The 20,873-nt window shown below is 38.7% G+C and overlaps 1 protein-coding gene across 2 annotated transcripts; it reads left to right on the forward strand.

Annotated features, from left to right (window-relative positions):
* Positions 1–195: 195 nt before the first annotated feature.
* On the forward strand, positions 196–15,953 carry SENP8 (SUMO peptidase family member, NEDD8 specific). 2 transcript variants are annotated; one of them, XM_032417852.1, is made up of 2 exons: positions 196–350; positions 13,707–15,953. In XM_032417852.1, the coding sequence occupies exon 2, from the start codon at positions 13,787–13,789 to the stop codon at positions 14,423–14,425; it is 639 nt and encodes a 212-aa protein (XP_032273743.1). In that variant the 5' UTR covers positions 196–350; positions 13,707–13,786; the 3' UTR covers positions 14,426–15,953. The 2 variants fall into 2 exon arrangements, with proteins under 2 accessions (XP_032273743.1, XP_032273742.1); XM_032417851.1 differs by having other exon boundaries at positions 13,751–15,953.
* The last annotated feature ends 4,920 nt before the right edge of the window (positions 15,954–20,873 follow it).

Here is a 20,873-nt window from a genome sequence, read left to right on the forward strand (position 1 = left end):
CCCCGCCCCGCGCGATTCCCCGGCTGCAGACGAGCAGGCGCGCGCACACTTACCTCCCACGCCCCCTACCGCCTGCCCGTGCCGGCCCGGCCCCCGCACGTGACGCCGCCAGAGAGTACCTCAGGCGCTTGCGCGGGCACGCCCCATTCGTCCGCCCCAGGCGGCCCCGCCCAAACTTTTCTTCCTCACCTTACGGCAGAGCTCGGAACCGTGCCTCAGATTCTCACTCCCACTGGAGAGGAATGTCGCAAGGTTGGGGTAGAAAACTCTGGGTTTGCGACTGTAGCTCTCGCTTTCCGGCCAATACAGAGGTGCCTGAAGGCTGGTTGGGGTGGTGAGGCCCGAGGCAGGTAAGAAGCCGCCTCCCTACTTCGGTTGGTCGGGCGGTCTGTCCCGTCAGGGAGCCGCTTTTTAGCCCTCTCAAACTTAGCATATCCTTGCCCCCTCCCCAGTTCTGGTGCAGGGTTCTCAGCGCCGCCCCTCTTAGCCCCCGCCCCTTCCCACACACACGCCCTCTCTCCCCGCGTTTCCCCGCCCCCGACCTCCGTTTCCTAGTCTGACTTTCCATTCATTCCTCAGACTTTTCACAGAGTGCTTTCTCGTGCTTTAGACTCTAGGAAGTCAAAAGCAAATGAAGCAATTTCAGTCTTCTGAAGTGCGGTGTTATGTGGGAGACGTTGAGAGAATCCGCAGTAGTAATAAAGTAAAAGTATGACAGAAAAAAAGCACAGGACCCTCTGAGCATAGAAGAGGGGCCCCTGATTGTGTGGAGGGACTGGGGGAAACCCTTTCCAAGGTGACCTTTGAGTCACTCCTAACTTGTGTTAAAAGGCTAGTGAGCAGTAGCTGGTCGGGAAATATGAGAGGAGATAGAAGCAGAGGGAATGACGGGTGCAAAAGCATATGACAGTATTGACTGTAAGAGTAAAAAGTTAGAGGAGTAGAGTTGGTGGAGCCCATAGGTGTAGATTACCCTTTAAAGAAGCATCGTTGTAAAGGGTGAGAGAGATGAGGGGCGAGAATGTGGGCCGAAAGAATGTTTTCTTTAAAGATGGGAGACTTAGGCATAAAAGTGTACCATGGAACCCAGGAGTGGACAATTCATGGATGAAGGTGGCTAATTTATAGCGTCTAGAGCACTAGTGGAACTCAACCTTGTGTGCACGTTAGAATAACCTGAGAAGTTGTTTTTTGTTTTGTTATTGTTGTTTTTTAATAAAACCAATGTTGTTCCAATTAAACTCTGGAGTTAAGGGCTCAGGCATCAGTATTTTTTAAAGATCCTGAGGTGCGCTGAGGGTTGAGAACCACTAGAGGAAAGGAAAGGATCGAAGTAAGGAAGGGCAGGAAGTTGATGGCGTTGGCTCTGTAACATTAAGATGGAAGTCACTTGATGAGAGAGTTGGGGATGGAATGAGAAGCTTGAGCAGAGTGATGGAAGTTTTGGATAACTACTCCGGGCAATGGGAAAGGTGTCATTTCTGCCTTTCTCTTCAGCACACTTCCATCCTTCAATCTTAAGTCCATCTCAGGGCTCTCTTTCCCTTTCCCTACCATCCAGCATCTATCAGCTGGGGATCTAGCCTTAGGGCTCAATCAAGGGCATCTTCATTTCTGTCCCCAAAAAGAGCTAAGTCAATTTGAGATGCAAAGACTAACTTTACTCCCCTAGAGATTACTGCATACAGTGCCTTGCCAATTTAGAATCTGTCTTCTGTTATTCAGCAATCATTTAAGTTAGGAAAGAGATATATAAAGACAGTTAAGATATGGCCCTATTAAGATCTCATACTATTAGGGAAAACAAACCTTTTAAAAGAACAATTCACTTGGCAGGCAGAGAGGTCTCTGTAAGGCAAAGGCAAAGCCAGTGCATGGCTACCGTTTATTAACTAGGGCTAATCCAAAAACTTGTCTATCAGCCTCCAGATAAGAGTGAGTTACTGTTGTCTGTTATGACTAGGGCTTAATATGGAGAGTAGGGGTGGGGCAGAGATAAAGATGACAAAGTGGGTGTGAACAGATTATGAGGAGCCTTGAATTCCATGCTGAAGTGTTTAGATTATCTACTATAAGCAATTAATAGGTATAAAAAACAAAGATAAAAATAAAATAACCTTTTTTTACACCATGGACTTCTTTGGCAGCCTGTCCTGTGGGCCCTATCTCAGAATGTTTTTAAATGTGAAAATAGGGGCGCCTGGGTGGCTCAGTCGTTGAGCGTCTGCCTTCGGCTCAGGTCATGATCTCAGGATCCTGGGATCGAGCCCCGCATCGGGCTCCCTGCTCGGCGGGAAGCCTGCTTCTCCCTCTCCTACTCCCCCTGCTTGTGTTCCCTCTATCGCTGTGTCTCTCTGTCAAATAAATAAAAAACTTTAAAAAAAAAAACAAAAAAACATAAATGTGAAAATAAAATACATAGAAACAATATCAATTTTATTGAAAGTTTTAAAAATATTAAAAAACAGGTGCATGATGTAGTTATGTATGTGCCTCTTTATGCGTTAAATAACACCTGGCAGCAAGTAATTTCAAAATAGTGATGAGTAGAAATTATATTTTGAGATACCTGTACAACTTCAGTGTGATATGAAAATATATTTCTATTGGTGGACAAAGGTATAGGGACTGCTAATACTACTATGGATCATTGCCTATATTTACTGAAGAAAATGCTAAATTTCAGTTAGATATTATCAAAAATCAAGGTGCAATTTTTTCCCAGTCCAAGTTCATGGAACCTTTAATTCTAACTACATCCTGGCCCATGGACTGTAGATTTATAAAAAGCTGACTATAATGGTTTTAAGCAAGGGCATGACAGATCAGATCTGTGTTTCAGAAGGTACTGCCGTAGTGTTCACCTCCCAGCCTCTCTGTGGGAGTAGGGAACTGGCTATTCTCCTTTTGTACCTAAGGGCAGCAACCAGTACTAATCCATTGTTGCCTAGTAATTTGGGCCTACAGGAGTATTGGGCTTGTGGCTATATATGCAGGAGCAGTACTAGGAAATAAATTGGGAAAGATATGTTGGGGCTCTTTTTGTGGAAATCATTGAATGCCAGGGTATAATTTATACTTAATTTGGTAGATAATGAAGATGTTAAAATTTTTGGAGTAGAATAATGTAATTAGAGTTCGTTTGAAAAATTAATCTAGCAGTAATGTGTAGATTGGATTGTGAAAAGAGAAGATAGGAATGAAGAGTCTGGACCGATAAATAATTAAAAATTTTTTAACTAAATTTTACTATAAAGTGATCTCTAAAGGGTCTGCTAAGTTACTTTGTTTCCCCAGTGTGACTGACTAGTCTAAAGAAACATAAATTGGTCTAAATCACATACCTTTCAATAGAGATGTACACACTAGTGTGGAGGTCAATTAGCATTTTACACGGGCAATGGCTTTACCATAGATATAGGTTCCCAGGTGTTGCTAAAGCCTTTCTTGGTTAAATTCCATCTACACCTGTAAGTCCTGTATTTCTGACTTTTTAAGGTCAAGTTTGCTGTCTCTTTGTCAATTCCTTAAACCTCTTGGATGAGTAAAATGCATTAGCAAACAAAAAAGAAGTCCTCAAAGCCCAGATAACCCATCTCTTTAGAAACTGATCAATACCAGACTATGCAAAACTTACTGCCCAAATTCCAGCTAGTGCCCAACTTGTATGCTTTAAACATATTCAAAACATTAATTATGGGGTCCAGGTATTACTAATCCAAATAAGTAATGTCAAGTTAACTTTCTGAATCAGTTTCTCTGAGAGACTACCTTCTTCAGCATGACTAGCCTATACTGATTTTGTCCATCTAACTATTGGAGACCATTTGGGTAGTGCTGTGGTTCAATACAGACTGAGAATCAAGTTTATATAGAGATTGGGGTTCGTCTATCTCCTTTTTAGGGGAATGGGGAAACAGGTCTGTCTGCAGCAAGAATACTTGAAACTTACGAAGCTTTTTAAGAATATTACTTACAAAAGATCTCTGAAATTTCCTTTCTCTGGCTTCCAATTAAATGGCTACCCCTTCCACACCTTCATCTGTTAGAAAAGCACTAGAACACAGTCCTGAAACTGAAAAAAAAAAAATTGTCCCAATTACAATTATTATTTTTGAGCATCTAAATTATAGGTTTAAAAACTTGAGGCCTTCTGGGGCGCCTGGGTGGCTCAGTCGGTTAAGCGTCTGCCTTCGGCTCAGGTCATGACCTGGGATTGAGCCCCACATTGGGCTCCCTACTCATGGGGGAGCCTACTTCTCCCTCTCCTCCCCGCTTGTGCTCTCTCTCACTATCTCTGTCCTATCTCTGTCTCTCAAATAAATAAACAAAATCTTAAAAAAAAAAACTTGAGGCCTTCCTTCCCTATGGCCAATGAATAAATACATAAGTACTCTGTCCGAGTACTGTGGTAGGTTCAATTCCTTCAAAACAATAGCTTGAGGATTTGGGGCCTTAGTTGGCTCTAATATTCTCACTACTATTTGTTGTAGCAACTTGGCAGTTTACATTAGCAGCTAAAATAAATAGTTGCTAGAAATGTTTAGCCCTGCTGAATAATATATAATTCAAGCTTGGTCAGATAACTCACAAATATTTGTGTTAGTTAACATTTAAAGACAAATTGCTACAACAGAAAATTCCTTATGTATAATTGGGCCACTTCAGATCTCGTTTTCCTGTGACCACAATACGGTAAACATAAATTCATTCTTTCATTCATTCGTTAAATATTTATTGAACCCCTACTATGTGCCAACCATGTTTTTGAAACCCAATAATTAGGAGTTTGTAATAACAGTTTACCTCTTAACTATTTATGAAAAAATGATTTACCAGGCTTTGAAATCTACAGGACAAGTAAGATTAAAAGATGATGGATTTTTCATACTCTTTCAAACTATGTTTGCATACAGCTACTGTGTGCTGAATACAGTGGTTATTTATGAAATCAGGCAGATTATAACTTTAGCTTGATCACACCTTATTAGCTTTAATTTGATAATGCATATGATAAAAATCTGTCCACTCCTTTTAAAGTATAATCTTACTGAGACCTCTCATTGAACCTATTGGCCTCCCCACACACTGTCCTAACAACCCCAGGTATTTTAAATTTTGCAATTGTATAAAGTCATTTCTCAGAAGATTATCAGCAAAGCACAGTTTAAGAAAAGGCTGGTGTTTACATCAGGTATATATGAAGGAAAAAAAAATGTAGTACAATTATAGATGGAAACTTTGAGTTAGAAATGATAGACTGAGAATAAAATTCTTTTCATGGTCAATGACACCTTAGCCCTTGATAGTCATACCTAATAACAGAGCAGTAAATAGAGAACCTTGATTCTAGAAGAAATCCTAAAAAGCCACCTGTTTTATCTCCCTGGCCCAAGGCAGGACCAAATGGAATTTATGGTAGTAAGAGTTAACAGGCATCATCATCATACCAAGTAGTTTTTCTACTTTGAGAGCTGAATTCCTCTACTTGTAAAATATTGATGTCAGAGGACTGTTGTTCAAATTTATAAATAATCTATGAAATTGAGAGATCTTCCTATGTTTATAACAATTTTGTGTTTTTAAGAGTTTTTCAAAATGTATTTTACTTCTGTATTTTGTTCAGGAAAAACATTTATTAAAATTTCTCCAGTTTGTCAAGCACTAAAGAAAACAGGGATGAGTAAAATCTAATAATCTCTGCCCTCAAGAGGGATATATAAATCTTAATGGTAATTTTTACATTCCACTTTATACAAATCTTTGGATGGTTTAAGCTAGCATTAAAAGGAAATGTTTAATAGGAGGAAATTGAAACCAAAAAAAAAAAAAAAAGTTTGAACTTCCTTCCTGAAAATATTTCTGCTTATGCTGCCATGAAAAGCACATTTGGTCTTGGATTTTATTCTTTTTGTGAAATCGCAAATGGAATCATACATTAGAAGTTGGACATAATCTAATTTTAGTAAAAAGATTAATTTTACATCTTTGTGTTTGAAGGGTTATAGAAGAGAAATTAGACTTTCTCTGTTTTTTTCCAGAGGACAGAAGTGAGACCAGTGAATTGAAGAAACAGACATATTTTAGGTCAGTGTAAGAGTGGGAGGTGGTATATCTTTTTTTTTCCTGAATGGAAATAGCTGTATTTACTGGTTATGTGCTCATTATAAAAAAGAAGGGGTGAAAAAATAAAGCAGACGGTATCAAAAGGTAGAAGGAAAAAAGTTAAGAAGTACTAATAATTCTCTTTTTAAAATGATATTTAAACTTTGAATGGCTATCATTCTTGATTATTTTTGTGTCTGTTTTTCTTGTACAAATTTTTATATAAACTTTCTTTTCATAGCCTATTATGAATATCTATGTCAATAAATTTGTATCTACAACTTTATTTTTTAATGGCTGAAAACATTTCATTGTGTGAAAGCCTGTTATTTAAATTTACCAGTCCTCTTTTGAACTTTCAGATTCTTTCAGTTTTTCTTTTATAAACACTGCTGTGATGAACATTCTTGTTAAATTTTTGCACACATCCTTAATGTTTCCCTTAAAATAAATTTCTGAAAGTTTAATACCTACATGTAGACATTTCTTAAGAATTAAAATATAATGGCAAATTACCCTTCAAAAAGCTTGCATTTGTTTATATTCCTATAAAGAATGAGAATGCCTGTTTTCCATGGTCTCTCAGCAATGCTGGTTATTATCAGTTTTCCTCATCTTTGCTGATTTGATAGATAAAAAATGAAATCTTGCTTCAACTTGATTTCTTTTGATTACTAGTGAGGTGTTGAGTTTCTTTACATGTGTTTATTGGCCAGTCACATAAATGTATTAAGCTCCATTTTCTTCTAATATTTTTGTTTCCTTTCTTAACATTTAAATTTTATTCCACCTAAAATATAATTTGATATAAGGTATGAGTTAGAGATCTAACTTCTTTTTTTATCAAATGTTTAACAGTTCGTCTCAATGCCATTTATTAAATAACTCAGCAAGCATATTCCAAACTTCACTACAGACAGGTGTCAATAGAATTCTGTTAAAAAAAAAAAAAAAGGTGTCTCATGGTCAAATGAGTTTGGGAAAAAAATAAGACCAAGAAAAGTTACCTTTCTTTATTGCAGAACTTCTAGCCTCTAATATGCTTGTGTGTGTTATGAATCTCCAATAAGGAGTTTTAGGATGCAGCATTTCCCTAACTTATTTAACCATATAATTTTATTTTTTTTCTTTCAAGAAATACCTATGAAATCTGTGGAACTGTACTGTCCAAAATAATAGCCAATAGCCACATGTAGATATTTAAATTTAAGTTAATTAAAATTTAATATTCAGTTCACACTAGCCACATTTCAAGTGCTTGATAGCCACAGGTGGCAAGTGACTACTGTTTTGGACATTGCCAATAAGGAACATTTCCATAATTGCCAAAAATACTATTGGACAGCACTCCTTCAGAACATAGTTCATTGAAACTGACTCCCAACCTAGTGTTTTTTTCTACTGAACCAGCAGCTTCTTCCCTTACTTATATCAGCAGGTAATCAGGTTGGCTCCTATTGAATTATAAATTTTCCCTTTAAGGTAGTTTTTATTACCTTTTATGTAATTACCTTATTTTTTATAACAAATATTCAAACAATATGCTTGGGTTTAAGGATTTTAAGATTAATATGAAAAAGTAGTCCCTTTTTAAAAAAATTAAGCCTTTGTTTAGGAAATATTCTATGCTATGGTTTCAATATTAGCTTCATTTAGCTACAGAAGTTGGAAGATAAACTGTAATTGCAGGGCTTGTGTATACTGACAACACATTAACATCATTGCTTCACTCAGTGGAGAGAACAATTTTCTCTGGAGTTAGCATTCACTCTTCTTATGCCAAAGGTAAAGCACAGAGCAGAGTCATGCCCTAGCTAGGTCTATCCTTTATGACTTTGTGGCTTTATAAAAAAAACGAACATGCTTTATTTTCAAGAAATTTCTGGGGTGTCTGGGTGGCTCAGTCGGTTAAGCGTCTGCCTTCAGCTCAGGTCATGATCCCAGGGTCCTGGGATCGAGCCCCGTGTCAAGTTCCCTGCTCCACAGGGAGCCTGCTTCTCCCTCTCCCTCTCCCTCTGCCTGCCACTCCCCCTGCTTGTTCTCTCTCTCTCTCTCTCAAATAAATAAAATCTTTAAAAAAAAAAAAAAAAGAGGGGCTCCTGGGTGGCTCAGCCATTAAGCGTCTGCCTTCTGCTCAGGTCATGATCACAGGGTCCTGGGATCGAGCCCCACATCGGGCTCCCTGCTCTGCGGGAAGCCTGCTTCTCCCTCTCACACTCCCCTTGTTTGTGTTCCCTCTCTCTCTCTGTCAAATAAATAAATTATAAAAAAAAAAAAAAAAGAAATTTCTAAGTCCCATTATTACCACCCCAAATAATAGGGAGCAAGGAAGAAAACTCTTTTTGAGAGCCTGCTGTATGTCAGACGACATGCTGAGTGTTGTGGTTTGTTTTTATTTTTAAGATTTTATTTATTTGTCAGAGAGAGAGCACAAGCAGGGGGAGCCACAGGCAGAGGGAGAAGCAGGCTCCCTGCTGAGCAGGGAACCCAATGTGGGGCTTGATCCCAGGACCCTGGAATCATGACCTGAGCCAAAGGCAGATGCTTAACCAAATGAGCCACCCAGGTGTCCCCATGCTGAGTGTTTTTACTCATGTTTTTATTTTGTGTAACAACCCTGTGAGGCAGGTGTTTTTATTACCTCATTTTACAGATGAGGAAAATGAGGCTCAGAAAGAGAATAAATAACTTGCCCAGAGTCACATAGATAGGCAAGTGGCAAAGTCAGAGCCTGGACCCAAAGTCTCCTAACCCCAAAATATAGAACTATAATATAATTTGTAGGACTTTACAAATAGAATTAGGAGGTTATTGTCTCCCCAGTTCACCCCCCAGTATTCCTTACCATCCACCAAGACCAAGTACATAGGTCTTATTTACTATTAACAGAGGAGAACAGAAAAAACACAAAACCAAAGCAAAAATGGGGATGTGAAAGACAATACAAACATCTTAAGAGGCCTTATTTATCTTATTTTCCCTATTCTATGTTCTGACTCCTTTTTTGAAATGTTTCAGTCATCTGGCAGACATTTATTGTACCGCAGATACGCCAAGCACAGTGCTCACTATATAGAAAGGAAATATCCCTAGGATGGTTCTAGATGGTTCTTGGTTCTTTTGCTAGGTCCCTTTCTGTCTCCCTTTTCCCTACCCCATTAATAATGGGATCATCATCCTTTCAGTCACCCCAACTAAAACCCACAGACCATTTCCTCATTCTCTCTTATCTACTATTCTCTGATCACTTCCTGAGTCTCTGTCTACAGTACCTTTTCCTCCTTGCCTCCCCATTTCTACTACCATTTCCCCTGATTTAGGTCATTTCCTCCTATACCTTCACTTTTTTTTTTTTTTTAAGATTTTATTTATCTATTTGACAGAGACACAGCGAGAGAGGTAACACAAGCAGGGGGAGTAGGAGAGGGAGAAGCAGGCTTCCCGCTGAGCAGGGAGCCCGATGTGGGACTCCATCCCAGGACCCCAGGATCAGGACCTGAGCCGAAAGCAGACGCTTAACGATTGAACCACCCAGGCACCTCTATACCTTTACTTTCAATAAAAATCTACTTGATCTCTTCCTCCAAATTCTCTCCCTACCAATTAATCCTATATACCATGGCTGAATTAGTAAACTTCCTAAAGCACCAGCCTTGCCATAATGGCTTCCCATTTCCTCCAATATAAATTCCAAACTCTTTCACCTGGACTTCAGTCTGTTACCATTTAGTTTCTAATAATCTTCCTCTACCCTCACATGTACCCTTACTCTTACTTCATTCCAGCCAGACTGGACCACCCTTCTAAAGGCACTTCCCTTGCCTCTCTCACCTTCTTAATGCCCTTCTCCATGCATCCAACTCTACCTGCCTTTCAAGAGCCCACTCATGTCACTTTCTCCTTGAAGTCATTCCTGATCTCAGCTCTCTTTCCCTTTCACCCTCTTAGCCAGGAGTGATTGTTCCCTATTCTGAATTCCCATACATTTTATTTCTGCCCCTTGTGGGTTTCTTATCTCATTGACTATAAGCCACCTTGTACATCTTGGTATCTCCCACAATAGCTAATATTAGGTACTCAGGGGTGCCTGGGTGGCTCAGTAGGTTAAGCGTCTGCCTTCGGCTCAGGTCATGATCCCAGGGTCCTGGGATCAAGTCCCACATCAGGCTCCCGGCTCAGCGGGGGTCTGCTTCTCCCTCTGCCCCCCCCCCCCCCCCCCCATGATCTCTGTCTCTGTGTGTCTCTCTCTCTCTCAATAAAATCTTTTAAAAAAAATATTAGGTTCTTGGTAGGTGTTTATTGACTAAAAGAACTGTATATTTACAATGTCTTCATTGTAACATAATAGGGTTAAGCTCAATGAGAGTAGGAACTATGACTATTTCATTCCCATTCTGTATTTCCAACCCCTAGCACTGAGGAAACACTCAATAAACATTTGTTTTTGTTTTTGTTTTTTGTGGGTTTTTTTTAAAGATTTTATTTATTTATTTGACAGGGAGAGACACAGCGAGAGCGAGCGAGCACAAGTAGGGGGAGTGGGAGAGGGAGAAGCAGGCTCCCTGCTGAGCAGGGAGCCCAATGTGGGGCTCGACCCCAGGACCCCGGGACTATGACCTGAGCTGAAGCAGACGCTTAACGACTGAGCCACCCAGGCACCCTCAATAAACATTTGTTAAATGAAATACATTACAGTTACCAGTTATTGGGATATAAATTTCTTCATGACACAATGGATGTCTGGAAATACTACTATATGTTATGTTTTGAAAAATCTTCATTATCAATGTTTCTTCATTTTATATTCACAAATACTCTGTGATAAAGGTCATGTATTAATATTGTCACTTTACAGAAGAGGATACTGAGGCTTAAAGAAATTAAGTAGTTTATTTATGATCATATGGCCAATGAGTAACAGAACTGAGTCTAAAATTCAAGTCTTCAGATGTGAAGTTTAGAGTTTTTCTTGGCTAATGATGGTTTGGCCAAAGGCTAGTTTGGTTCCATTTGCTTTAGGATTGTTGGGGTTAAACTATTGCAGTCGTGTAATCATTCCATCCAGTGGAGTAGAGCCAGATCCTTGATTGACCCATTGTCTGTATTTTGGGTATTTTCAAAGTCAAACAAAACACTACAGCTTTTCTGAAGGAAATCTTGGCCACTTCGGTCACTCCCTCCAAGATGAGATGCCTGTCTCTTCAGGCACTCTTCTCCTTGTAGACTTCTATCCCTAGTTGGTTTGGCTGTTAAGATGTGGGTCTGATTTCAGCTGACAGCATAGAGAGTAAGTAGGTCTCCAAGTATTTGCCAGGCAGTACAATCTGGCACTTACCACTACATAGTATTCATTGAAAGCATGGGGGAGAGATTGAGGGAGACTTGCTTGATGCACAAGCAGTCATTACCTTTTCAAATTCATTTACTCTTAAGTCAGATCAGCAGCAAGCTGAGTACCTAGCCTCCATAGACTTGCTTTTACTAGATTGCTGTTTATTCATTTGCCATCAGGCTGGATATGAAGGATCATTATAAGAAACAATCCTCTGAAACTACTTCATCTATTATAAAAATATTGTGGGACATTATTCATTATGAGACACTGTGTCTTTTATGAAAATTTCTTGAAAGAGAACTGTCGAAGCTTAATACAAAGAATGCTTTTATCTCTTCTGAGCAATTGCTTTGTTTTTACCTTATGGACATTGTGAATGTTTAACTTAACGCTCTCTGGTTAGCTGCCAAAAAGCTTACAGCCAGATTTGTGGCCCACCCATAGCAAATGTGCTCTATGCCTCGTTAACTTTGTTCCTGGCTCTAGTTTATGTCTCTGCTGAAGTTATTCTCTCTTAAGAAAATCTTAATTCATGCCATCTAATTTTGTATATCTATATTAATATGTATATATATATTTTCTCATAAACAGCCTTCTATTGTTTCTGAAATAGTTCAGATTATGATATACTGTATGCACATAAAACCATTTTTGGTGCTTCTTAGTTACCTCATTTACTTTAGGCTTTTTCTCTTGAGGGGTATATTTATTTTTCTGTATAGTTTTCACAGGGTTTTAATCACAGGAAAATGGTTGTGCCACAAAATTTTATTATTTTAGTAGTGTAATCAAGTAGTAGAAACCTGGTCTAATGGGGAGAATTGATTAAATTGATTATTCTAGCCCAGTCTTTCACAGAAACGGTTACATTTTCTTACAATATGCTTTGTTTTGTACTGTATCTGCATGTGACTGTTTATTGCTTTGTGATCTGTAGTGATGTTGTAATGCTGCCAGGTCATGAATAGCAGTTAACTCTCTTTTGCTCAAATATTGTTACCTTCCACACTGATCAGACTTCTTGTCTTTGTTAGCACCTTACCTTGGGTGATCATAAGTGTATTAATCTTACCATATAATTTGTCTTGCTCTACTCTAAATTAGTCATTTTGTTTGGACAAGATAATAGGAATAGATGTTTGTTTCCAAACCTCATTTCCTTCCATTGGTGTGGAGTGCTATCTAGATTTTCTGATCACCTTACTAATTCAATTAATAATATAAATACTATTAGTACAACATTTTATATTTTAATACCTTCAAGTAAAACTATTTGGCCTTTTCTACAATTCACTAAGGAATGTAAAGCAAATGTATACCCTTTTTACAGACAACAAAAGCAAGGACAAAATCATTTAAATTTTGTGGTAGGACTGGGGCTAGATCCAGGTCTCTTGATTCCTGTGCCTAACTACCTTTCAATTTACAAAAAAAAATCTAACTTATATATATTTTTTAAAGATTTACTTATTATTTGAGAGGGAGAGAGCACAAGCAAGGGGAAGGGGAGAGGGTGAAGCAGGCTCCCTGTTGAGCTGGCACCCTGATGCGGGGCTCTGTCCCAGGACCTGGAGATCATGACCTGAGCCGACGGCAGATGCTTAACCACCTGAGCCACCCAGGTGCCCCCTAACTTATAAACATTACATAGTCTTTATCTTACCACTTGAGGTTAAAGATGGGAAGTGGACTAGGACATATTATATCACTCATGCTCACAACTCAGGCGGAACCAGGAATGTTTTTTATTTGTGTTACTCTCACAATTTTCTGTTCTTGAAATTGTGGTTCCTTTTAACTACAACTGTAATCACTGTCACTTTCCATTAGGGAATGAGGAAGCAGTATTTTTATCTTATCTCTTGAAAATTAATGTTGAAATGGAAACTATTTCCTTTGTTAATGAGCAGCATTTTTCTTTAGACTCTTTGAAAATTCACTTTAATGTAAAAATAATTTGCCGTTATTATCATGCATAAAGGGCCAAATAAGTATATGGTTAATGCTAGGAAGTTTCATAAATGTTTGTTATAATTTTAACGAAACTGTGCATCTAAAGAGGAAATTAAAAATTCATGCTTATTGTTTCAGCATGAAATGTTTCCAAAGTTTTCATTCTAACTGTTAACATATAGCACATAAGTTAGGGTCTCTTGAATGTTTACTCTTAGCCAGGTATTGTTGCTGAACATTTTATAATTATATTTAATATTTACCAAAACCCTGTAAGAGTAGCTCCTATTTATGACCCTCATTTTATACCCAGGTATCATATTCAACAGTATATATTATCTTCTGCCTCTCCTTCAGCTTCTGGAATTTCTAATCAACCCTGGTCAGTACAAGATGGACCCCGTAGTCTTGAGTTATATGGACAGTCTACTGCGACAATCAGATGTCTCACTGTTGGATCCTCCAAGCTGGCTCAATGACCATATCATTGGATTTGCCTTTGAGTACTTTGCCAACAGTCAGTTTCATGACTGTTCTGACCATGTCTGCTTCATCAGCCCCGAAGTTACCCAGTTCATCAAGTGCACTAGCAACCGAGCAGAGATTGCCATGTTCCTTGAACCCCTGGACCTCCCCAACAAGAGAGTTGTATTTTTAGCCATCAATGATAATTCCAACGAGGCAGCTGGGGGAACCCATTGGAGTTTGTTGGTTTATGTCCAAGATAAAAATAGCTTTTTTCACTATGATTCCCATAGCAGAAGCAACTCAGTCCATGCAAAGCAGGTAGCAGAGAAACTGGAAGCTTTCTTAGGCAGAAAAGGAGACAAACTGGCCTTTGTGGAAGAGAAAGCCCCTGCTCAACAAAACAGCTATGACTGTGGGATGTATGTGATTTGTAACACTGAGGCCTTGTGTCAGAACTTCTTTAGGCAACAGCCAGAATCACTATTGCAGCTACTCACTCCTACATACATCACAAAGAAAAGAGGAGAATGGAAAGCTCTCATTGCCAGACTTGCCAAAAATTAGCTATCAAACTGTATCTGTGACTTTTGAAGTCTCTTCTTTCTGCCCATCCCCATTTATTGGATGGCTGCAGTCTCAGTGCCTGAAGGAAGCTGCCTAGTAGAGGGAAGCTTAGTGTTCTTATTTTTCCCTGGAAGAATGTCATCCTCTGCATTATCCAAATGGAAAGTTTCACTTTAACCCTAACTTGAGAGCAGTGTGCAATGTGACAATTTCTTCAAGTTATGTATCAAAACCTTAAAACCACGCTATCTTAACATTTATTAATTCCCTTTTTGTCTCCCTTATCCACATTGGCTTATTCCAGAGGAAAAGCAATGATCTTTAAAGAAATCAAGTATACGTGAAATCTAGAGGAATGCACGAAGAACGTTATAGAAGAATCAACGTATTGCACAGAGATCAACTGGCTAGAAGCAGGTCAAGATCTAACCTAATTCAAGATCTAAATATTAGAATCAAATACTCGTTTCTGTGGGATCTCTTCCATTCACCATGCAGAGGCTTTCCTGGCTATCTTTGTAACCTTTGCAGATATTTGATAAAGATGATGTTAGCCCATCTTCCCCCATCTGATTCCTGGACTGCTTTAAGAAAGGGGGGATCTTGAATAACTTCATTAAAATATATGGCTGTTAGACCTTTTAGTTCACTCAGTGAATGGGTCGACTTGCTGCTCTGCATTGGTAGCGGCTTTTCTTCACTTTGTCTGTTAGCCGTGCATACACTCCTTCCTTATATCCAAAGTTCTGTGGTTTTAAAACTCATAGCTGATAACTTCCCAAAGTTACCTGTTAATTTCTAATATTGCTGCTTTCTGATAGTCATAGTTTTTCCTTTCCTCTCTATCTGTAATCTGGCAGAATTGTTTTCAGTTATGTCATGGTGATATCAGGGCTATTTTTGTATCTAAAACTTGCAGACTAAAAGTTGGTTTGTTTTTGCGATTATAAAGCAGAAAAAGTGACCTTTCTCAACCCTTCCACTTAATTCAAAATGCAGACGATGTTATTTTTTAAATATGGAACCAAGAATAAAAAGAAATGCCATCCCTCCTAAATCATTTATGTGTTTTTTTCTGAGTTTCAGATAGTTAACAACTAGATGATATGTTGGGTACACACATTAATTAATTCTACTCCTAACAAGAATTAGATGGCAATGCACATGAGGCTTGAAAACCAAAGATTAGTTTCAGCTGTGAAATTTATTTCACCTCCCTCCCCAGCCTACCTTTGCCCCCAGCCTTCATGGCCCAAAATAACCTCACCACTCAGTAACCGCAAAGGCAGTAACTCAGTTCCTTTTAGGCAGGGAGGGAAAACACAGTGTAAGTAATATAGGTTACATAGCAAGCTGAGTGAACATGAGTTGAAACTGAAAGTCTGAGAAAGCTACAAAAAAGTTTCCATTTCAAGTCAGTATGTTTTGGATAAAAAAGAGACCTAATAAAAATGGGAGCAGGAAAATAAAAGATTAGGAACTAGCAATCAGCCATAGAGGTGAAATGGGGGAGAGAAGGACAGCAAGAGGAGTGACAACTGAGGCCATTAACTGTAGATAAAGATAAGAAGGCAATATCATTTCAGTAACTGTTAACTTAGGTATCTGGATTATGAAAGACTCAAAGGCTCTCTGGGAAAATTTGTTCTGATAAAGCAAAGTATATCTGTTTAAATGTCAGATCATCTCCCTCTTACAAGTCAATCCATATGAGAGCAATTTTCCTGACTCCCTAAAAGTCGTTATTTTTTTTAACTAAACTAACAAAGTCTTTAAAAAAGAAAAAAAGATAAAATCTAAGGTTTCCTTTTCCAAATACATAACATGGTTGGACTGTACCACAGATTAGTCTTCTATACAATTTTTGAGTATGCCATTTGTAAGTGTTAGCATTGTAAATGACAGGAGACTTTAAGAGTTTACTTGTAATATTTCTTTTTTTTTTTTTAAAAGATTTTATTTATTTATTTGACAGAGAGAGACACAGCGAGAGAGGGAACACGAGCAGGGGGAGTGGGAGAGGAAGAAGCAGGCTCCCCGCGGAGCAGGGAGCCCGATGCGGGGCTCAATCCCAGGACCCTGGGATCATGACCTGAGCCGAAGGCAGACGCTTAACGACTGAGCCACCCAGGCGCCCCATACTTGTAATATTTCCCTAGGTACTATAATGGCCATAGGTTATGCACTTGCTTGACCATACACTTTTGATGCTATGCGATACAAAATTGGGAAAAGCTCTTCTGTGGTACTGTGTTTCCTCTTCTCTTAGAGTCAGAAGAATCCAGTCTGCAAAACTCAGCTTCAGAATATTCAAAAGGAAAGCAGGTTTTTCAGAATTGGATTGAGCAATTATACTGAACTTCCCTGCTTTCAAATACCCGGAAGTATTGCTCCATACTATATTCAGACTTATCCAACCTGTGTCTCATGGAATTTGGAAAAGTCGCCATTTGTAAGCCCAGCTATAAATGGTGGTCAAAAATAAAAATAAGTATCAGTGGGCTTTCTTTTTTTTTTTATTTGAGTATAACTAACAATGTTATATTAGTTTTAGGTATACTGTGGGTTTTCTATTTAATACTGTTCAAATCAAAAATATTTCTCCCCTTTGGCTAGATAGCTATTTAAGTTTATATTCACCAGTCCTAATTGGATCAGAATCATTCAAAAATCACAAGTGGATTATATTTCTGATACATACCTTATTATTTTTACTATTTCCGTATTGACCATATGTTTTAATACATATTTCATTTAAATGACAAAATAGAATTTCTCAGTCATGTGGTTATTTAAATTTTTTCTTCCATCACTTAAAATAGAAAAAGGGAAAATACAGAAATTTACATGTTGTGGTTGTGGGAAAGAGCATGAATGTGTTAATCAAATTCAGGCCCTATCTGTTATAAATGTATAGCCTCAGGCAGGTTTAAGATTTCATAGCCTCATCTGCAAAATCAAAGTAGTAGCCTGTTTAAGCAGGTACTATGAGGATTAAATATTATATGTAAAGCATACACTAAAACCTATTCCCATTCTGTCTCACTACCCAGTTCCATTTTAAATCTAGCAACAAGTTTGAAAACTTAGTTTTATATTGCAACTAAATAGCTATGTAAAAAATGGCCTGATAAATACTATTATGTACAAAAGAGAAAACTATTCAAGGATTGTAAATGGCAACAGCTAATCTTTGTATCACTTTATAATGTGTAAGTTACTTTATATATGTTACTACATCTTATAATTATATAATCTCATTTAATTGTCATGTTTTGCCAGCTATCATTATTCTCTGCATAGATAAGAAACCCAACTCAGAAGCTTAGTCACATGATTGAGAGTGACAGGGCCAAGACTCATATGCAGGGCCTCCATCTCCCTCCTCACATTTTCCACCTGTTCCTTTCTCCATCTCCCAGAAATGGTGGCCAGAACTCCTTGCTTGAATATTTTAAATAATCTCACTTCACTTTATAAATTTCATAAATTCAGCCAGCTTATCACAGAAAGCAATAGTGAGAAATTGTCATCTCAATTAACTGCTAGGTAGCAGAACCTCTATAATAACTGGCTTTGTTTTACATATTAGGTCATATTTCGATCAGCTCCTGACATTGATCTACTGATCTAACATATTTTAAAAGCCCTACATTGTACTTCCTTTCAGATTCCTTGTATATAAAAGATGGGAGGTAGAACGAGAGCAGTAGCCTGGGGAATCTCATAAAAAAGAGAGGACTTAAAGGAATTTCATTTCGTATAAATGAAACTAAGCACAGATGGAGCACTCTGTATAAAAGCAGGGAAAACGAGACAAAATCCTCTAAGGAAAGATCAGGTGCTAAATGCATGTAAACGAAGTTTTCTTAGGCAGGGAGAAACTAATGTGTCAGATTGTCAGAGGAAATGGTAGCCAACTTCAGTGTCAATAGTAGGGAGGAGTTACCAGTGATCTGGACAAAATTAATCTTAGATCCTGCAGTTTGTGTTAAAAGACAGGAGAAGAATTACTTCATGGCTCTTTTCCCTCTGTACCCAAATGAAGCATCCTGTATTTGGAAGAAAACCCTTTCCCCATGACACAAGCTGGATCAAGGTTTTCTGCAGGGGGTTGTGCTTTGCTAGCTGGCTCATACGCCAGCTCTCCACTGCTGCTACCTCAGTCTTCGTTCCTCAAACCGGCAAAGCCCTTACTTCCTCCTGCACTCTGCGACTTCAGAGAGAAAACAGGAACTATCGTGAACTTCTTCAACTTTCCTGACACCAAATCTACAAACCTACCTGTACCTGTACCCATTTTTGAGCATTCTTCACTCCTATTGCAATGACCCTCATAGCAAAAGGCTAATCCCTTAACCTATGCACTGGACCTTGTGCAAACAACACACACACACATCATCATCATCATCATCATCATCATCATCATCATCCACTTCTCTGCTGGCTCCTTTCCATCAGCATCTAGATGCACAGATGTATTAAATCTCTCCATCTTTAAATAGAAGCATGATCTCATGTCTTCCTCTAGATACTGACCTTTTGCTTTCCTCCTCTTTAACAGCCAAATCTAAAGTGTCACAATTTCTCACCTCCCTCTCACTTCTCAACCCACTTTAATCTAGATTCTGCTCCCACCACTGTACAAAAATGCTCAATAAGATCATTTATGGGGCGCCTGGGTGGCTCAGATGGTTAAGCGTCTGCCTTCGGCTCAGGTCATGATCCCAGGGTCGTGGGATCGAGTCCCGCATCGGGCTCCCTGCTAGGCGGCGAGCCTGCTTCTCCCTCTGCCTCTGCCTCTCTCTCTCTCTCTGACTTTCATGAATAAATAAAACATTTATAAAAAAAAAAAATATATATATATATATATATAAGAAGAAAATGTTTTAAAAAAAAAAAAAAAAAAAGATCATTTATGGTTCTTATTTTTACTAGTCTTCCTAGCAACGTTAAAGCTTCCTTTTCAAACCACTCTTTAACTGATGTGATACCTAGTTTTCCTAGTACTTCTCCGACCACTCTTTCTTATTTTCAAGTTTATTCTCAACTTGATAGAGATTCTCAGGATTTTGTCCCAAAAGCCCTCTTCTCCTCATTCTGTCCACACTTCCTAGGTTCTCCCAGCCATTTCCCAGGCCAATGATAAATTTGGGCACTTCTGACCTGTACTTCTCTCCTGAACTCTTCCAAAATTCTACCTGTATATCCTTTTACTGGACATCTTCCCTTAGGATATTTCATAAGCAACTCAAACCCAACAAATCCTAAAGCTCAACTCCTCTTCCCCCATCATCAAACCTGCTTTATCAGTATTCCCTACCTCAAGAAATGACACCACTGCCCACCAAGTTCTAGCCAGAAATCTAGGAGCCATCCTTGACTTGTCTCTTTCTCACACATTCCACATCTATCAATCTCCTAATCATGTTTGTTGCACATCTTAAATATCCTTTAAATTTGTGTATCTCTATCATCAGTGCCACCACTGTAGTCCAAACAACCATCAGCTTTCATCTGGACTGCCCCAATAGCTTCTAGGGTAGTCTTCCAGTATTCATGCATACTCTCCATCCCTCAGTCCATTTTATATTCTGCCAATATCTTAAAGCTCAGCATAATCTGGCTCCTTCCTGCTTTTCTTACATCTTTATGAGCTAAACCACCCTTGCCCTGGTTTACTGTGCTCCAGCTCTGCAGACTTTCTTTTAGTTCCTCCAACACAACCCATTCTTTTCTTCCCTTAAAGCCTTCCCACCTAATGATCTCTCTCCTTCTAATTCCCCCACACTCTTCATCAGGGTAACTCCTATGTAATCTCTTCCTCAGGGAAATCCTCCCTGATGCACCAGACTAATTTGCTTTCAGTGTACCCAAATCATGTATAATTTTTGGTGTTAAATCGCTTCCCACTAAACTGTAAATGCCTTGGAGGCTAGGGACCGTGTCTGATTTGTTCATCATTGAATCCCTGCTGCTTAATATAGTGCCTGGCACATAGACACTGGTTGTTATTTGTTGAATGAAAAGGTACAAATACAGAAGTAATTTATCAGAAAGAGCCCATCATCCGTCCATGGCATTGCAATAGGAATCAAAATGCCATGTTATCAGCATAACATTTCATGCTTGCATAAGAGCAAGCTATCATGGGGGAAGGGAGGTTGATGAACTTAAGCAACCTGACAGAAAACAAGAAACTCACGGAACATGTAACTCTAATGTGGACATCTCTTCAATTTATCTGCTGATTTGAGATTTTCACATTTTACAAAGCTGTAATCCCTGTGTAAGCATTTCTTTCCCCGCCCCCCTTTCTTTTTCCTAAGTAAACTCTACATCCAACATTGGGCTTGAACTCACAACCCCGAGAACAAAAGTTGCATGCTCTGCTGGCTGAGCCAGCCAGGCGCCCCATGTGTAAGCAGTTTTAATTCTGCTTTTTTAC

Source organism: Phoca vitulina, unplaced genomic scaffold, assembly GCF_004348235.1.
Source record: "Phoca vitulina isolate PV1807 unplaced genomic scaffold, GSC_HSeal_1.0 scaffold20, whole genome shotgun sequence".
Taxonomy (NCBI): domain Eukaryota; kingdom Metazoa; phylum Chordata; class Mammalia; order Carnivora; family Phocidae; genus Phoca; species Phoca vitulina.